Source organism: Halyomorpha halys, unplaced genomic scaffold (genome assembly GCF_000696795.3).
Source record: "Halyomorpha halys isolate HHAL.00 unplaced genomic scaffold, Hhal_1.1 Scaffold396.1, whole genome shotgun sequence".
NCBI lineage: Eukaryota > Metazoa > Arthropoda > Insecta > Hemiptera > Pentatomidae > Halyomorpha > Halyomorpha halys.
Window position 1 is genome coordinate 1,062,745 of NW_027111420.1, and position 3,619 is coordinate 1,066,363.

General features: G+C 29.0%; 1 protein-coding gene across 2 annotated transcripts in view; it reads left to right on the forward strand.

The window, feature by feature from the left end:
- The window catches only part of LOC106682204 (protein lin-54 homolog), an 18,605-nt gene that overhangs the window by 3,864 nt on the left and 11,122 nt on the right, over positions 1-3,619 (forward strand). The window contains exons 3-6 of one of the 2 annotated variants that reach the window (XM_014422933.2): positions 296-463; positions 1,975-2,202; positions 2,521-2,700; positions 2,853-2,999. In XM_014422933.2, the coding sequence (XP_014278419.1) occupies positions 296-463; positions 1,975-2,202; positions 2,521-2,700; positions 2,853-2,999 (723 nt within the window). Of the gene's footprint in view, positions 1-295; positions 464-1,974; positions 2,203-2,520; positions 2,701-2,849; positions 3,000-3,619 lie in introns of both variants that reach the window. The other variant, XM_014422932.2, reaches the window with a different exon arrangement.

A 3,619-nucleotide genomic window follows, 5' to 3' on the forward strand; every position in this document is an offset into this window, starting at 1 on the left:
CGATGTTCCTACCAACGGGTCACTTGTAGATTGGATGTTATTTTTGAAAGAGGAGCATAAATTATTCAAGTTTAGAATATATATTTTATATGTTTGTTGATTGGAATTTTTTCTAGGGTATCTATATTTTTTTAGATTTTAAAATAGCTAAGTAACTGACCATTTGTTAAGAACATAATAATATTGTTTATAATATAGTTTAGCATCTGTATATTATAATGAAATTTACAGATATGTTTGTCTTTATTTATTAGTAAATTATTTAATTTATTCCTAATTTTAATTTTGTCTTTAGAAGGTGACTCGACTTATTGTTCCCACTAGTAATTCTGATACTGGGCAGACTATAAGAATTGTGTCCCCGGGGAAACTGATGGGTGCAACTGCTAAAACTATTACATTAGCCCAGGCTAAGCAGATGGGTTTGATAAATCTCAATCAAATTTATCCTCCAAATTCTAAGGTATTGTATTTTTCTTATTTATTTTTTTTTTAATTCTTATTTATTTGTAAAGAGGTAGTTCTTAACTAGAAATGTTTAAAGGATTTCTGTGGATACTTACGGTATGCGAGAAATTCTGTTTAGATTTAAGTAAGATTATTGAGTTCTATAAAGTTTAACAACTATAGCTGTATATTGTGTTCTAGGCTACATAAATAAAGTTAAATTCTTATTTAAAAGTATCAGTTGTTTTATTCTGTTCACAAGTGCATAATATAGATATGGTAGATGATTCCGATAGGCTCAAAGGGAGATTTTTCAGTTGTCTGTTGAATTAATGAACTTTAACTCCTGAAATTGAAATATTTTGCTCATTCCTGTGATACTAAAACAAATTCATCAGATTTATATTCTCTGACATAAAATGCTGTAATTTTAGTACATACAGTCTCATCTCTCACAGATTCCATTCCTTTTAAACTTTGTCACTCATATACCCTTCTTACTTCTAAATCTCAAAGTTCTACTGTTCATCTGTAATTAACTCAGTTCTAAAATATTAGCTTACAGCCTAATATGTTGATGCACGAAATTTCACATAAAACAATTTCTGCACCAAATTACAGTTTAGCGAGAATTCAAGTAATTTGATTATGCTTCTATTTTCAAGTTATCATTATATACAAACAATTTTAATTCCAAAAAGGACATAGTGTATTAGTGAAAAAAATTAAACAATTTAAAAAATTATAATAAAAAAAAATTTGTACTTATTAATATAGTATCAATATTATATTATATATATATTTTTTTTTTACCACCAAATGTATTATTATCTCATTCTCCTTCCATTTTTCATTATAAAATTATTCTATGCCCAATCAACTTGCCATACTTTTATAACATTTAGTGACAAAAGTACTTTACTGTCAATCTGAATATTAAAAAAGAACTAATACCGAAAACAACTGCTCTAGAGACTTAATTTTATATTTTTTTCTGTAATGAGATTTGAAAATACTCTTGTTAAAATTAGTAGATTGGAGGAAGATAGTCCGGGTGGTGGTAGTCACGAAACGTTGTTAATGATTCATTAAAGTAAAGAAACTATGATTTATTTTTTAACAGTTAGGCCAAATAACTTTTTCTCCTTAAAGCTTGCTTTCAATTTTCCATAGTAAGTAGAGCACATAATTTACTTTAGGTTAATGTACCAAGTATATTTTCCTTTTATTTCATTTCTGATTCCATCATCCGATTAGAGTCCACTCATTTTTTAGTATCATGAGTTCACCCATTTATTTTAACCTTGCCTATCATTTTCAAAAGATCTACAGATAATACATAGATTTATACTGAATTACTGAGATCACTAAAGGGAAGTTATAAAAAGTGCTAGTTTTTTTTAGAATGATTTAATAATTTTTTTTCAGTCAAAGTAAATAGCTTAATACTTCATTTATGTTTTAATATTTTGTTTCATTTATCAATTTTGCCTCAGTTGACTTAGATAATTTTATTTTTGTCCTTAGGGAAATGTTGGTAAATATGTCGTTCCAAAGAAAACAGTAACTGTTATGAAATCTCCTACAAAAATTCTGCCTGCTCCTCCCACCCTCGGAAAAACACAGAAGGTGGTCATTCGAGGAGCTGGTGGAAGCCTCAAGGCAGGCACCATCTTGACCAGCCCTGGAGCTGGGGTCTTGAGGATCCCAGGTGCACAGGCTACGCAGCTCCATATTCCTACTGGAAACAAACAGGTAGGTTTATTCTATAAATTTTAAATTAATTTATTACCTAATCAGTAATTAATTATGTTTAAATTAGCATGTTTATTAAATAAACGTTGGATTAGTTATAAGCCATGTCTTAACAAGATAATTACTCACTTATGGATCATTTAAGGTGAATCACAATGGAAAAAAAGATTTCCAATTGAGTAATTATTTTTATTTAATCAACAAGGTTAATAATTTTTCTCTGCTATTTTAATTATAAGAGAATCAAAAGTATTTTTTATATATCTTGTTAGTATTGAACTAATGTAATGTATTTGATATTATAGTGTTTGATTTTAGGTTCAATATTTGAAATTAGTAGGAAGTAGCAAACCTGGTACAACACTCGTTCCTGTGTCTGCTCTTTCTACTAAAACAATTCCTGTTGCCCTTCAAACATCATTACTGAATTCGGCACCTGCCACATTCAAAGTTTTACCAATCACTTCTCAGGCTGCTGGAGGGCAGCCCCAAACCTCGGTTAGTGTCTCAGTTTTTAATGTAAATTGATATTAAATCTATACAAATTTATTAATAAAAGAATTATAAAATCTGAATAGCTCTGATTGTGTAGCAAGAATAATTTTATTGTTCACTATCAATATTTCAAATAAATTAAATGTTTTTAGCAGACGGTAGTGAGTGGAACAACACAAAGGGTTCTGATCCCAGCCAATACCGCACAAATGAATAATACCTTAGTCCAACCAGCACCACCTCGTCCATCGCAACATAGTATATTAATGTTACAGCCTCATGTTTTACCTCAAGTCAGTAAGGTAAGTGTATGTTTTTTTCAAATTTGTATATGTTTGAGGAAAAAGGTTGCTAAAGCAATATTTGATTTTGTCTTCTGTTAGTTATTTTAATCAACTTAAGTAGTTTGTTAGGAGTCTTTCAATTTTTTTTATATAGGCCAACTATTTTCAGGGTTGTGGGGTCACAATAAACTTCTGTATTATAAGAGAAACTGATAATCCTGATTTATTTTGGATCTTTTTGCCACCTCCTCCCATTATATGCTCCATACCCCCACCATTCCACTTGTTTTACCTCAATATCATTTAATTATATTTTTAAGGTTAGTAAAAAAAGTTAAAAATACTTACAATATCGTTATTATTGAAGATACTGAAATTCATTTTCTGTATTTTAATTTAAAAAAAAAAATTTCAATTTCTTTATAACCGAGAGATTTCAGTTACTGCAATAGTAACTGTGTTTTACTCGTTGATTTTTCTTTGTCAAATGATATGTTAAAAATTGTCAGTTTTGAGGATTATTTCAATGGAAGAAAGTGCATAAATGGTTTCAAGGTTGGTAATGCACATACCCCATATCTATATTGATTCTTTGAAATGAACTTGCCAATTTATGTATTTTTTAATTTTATTTTTAT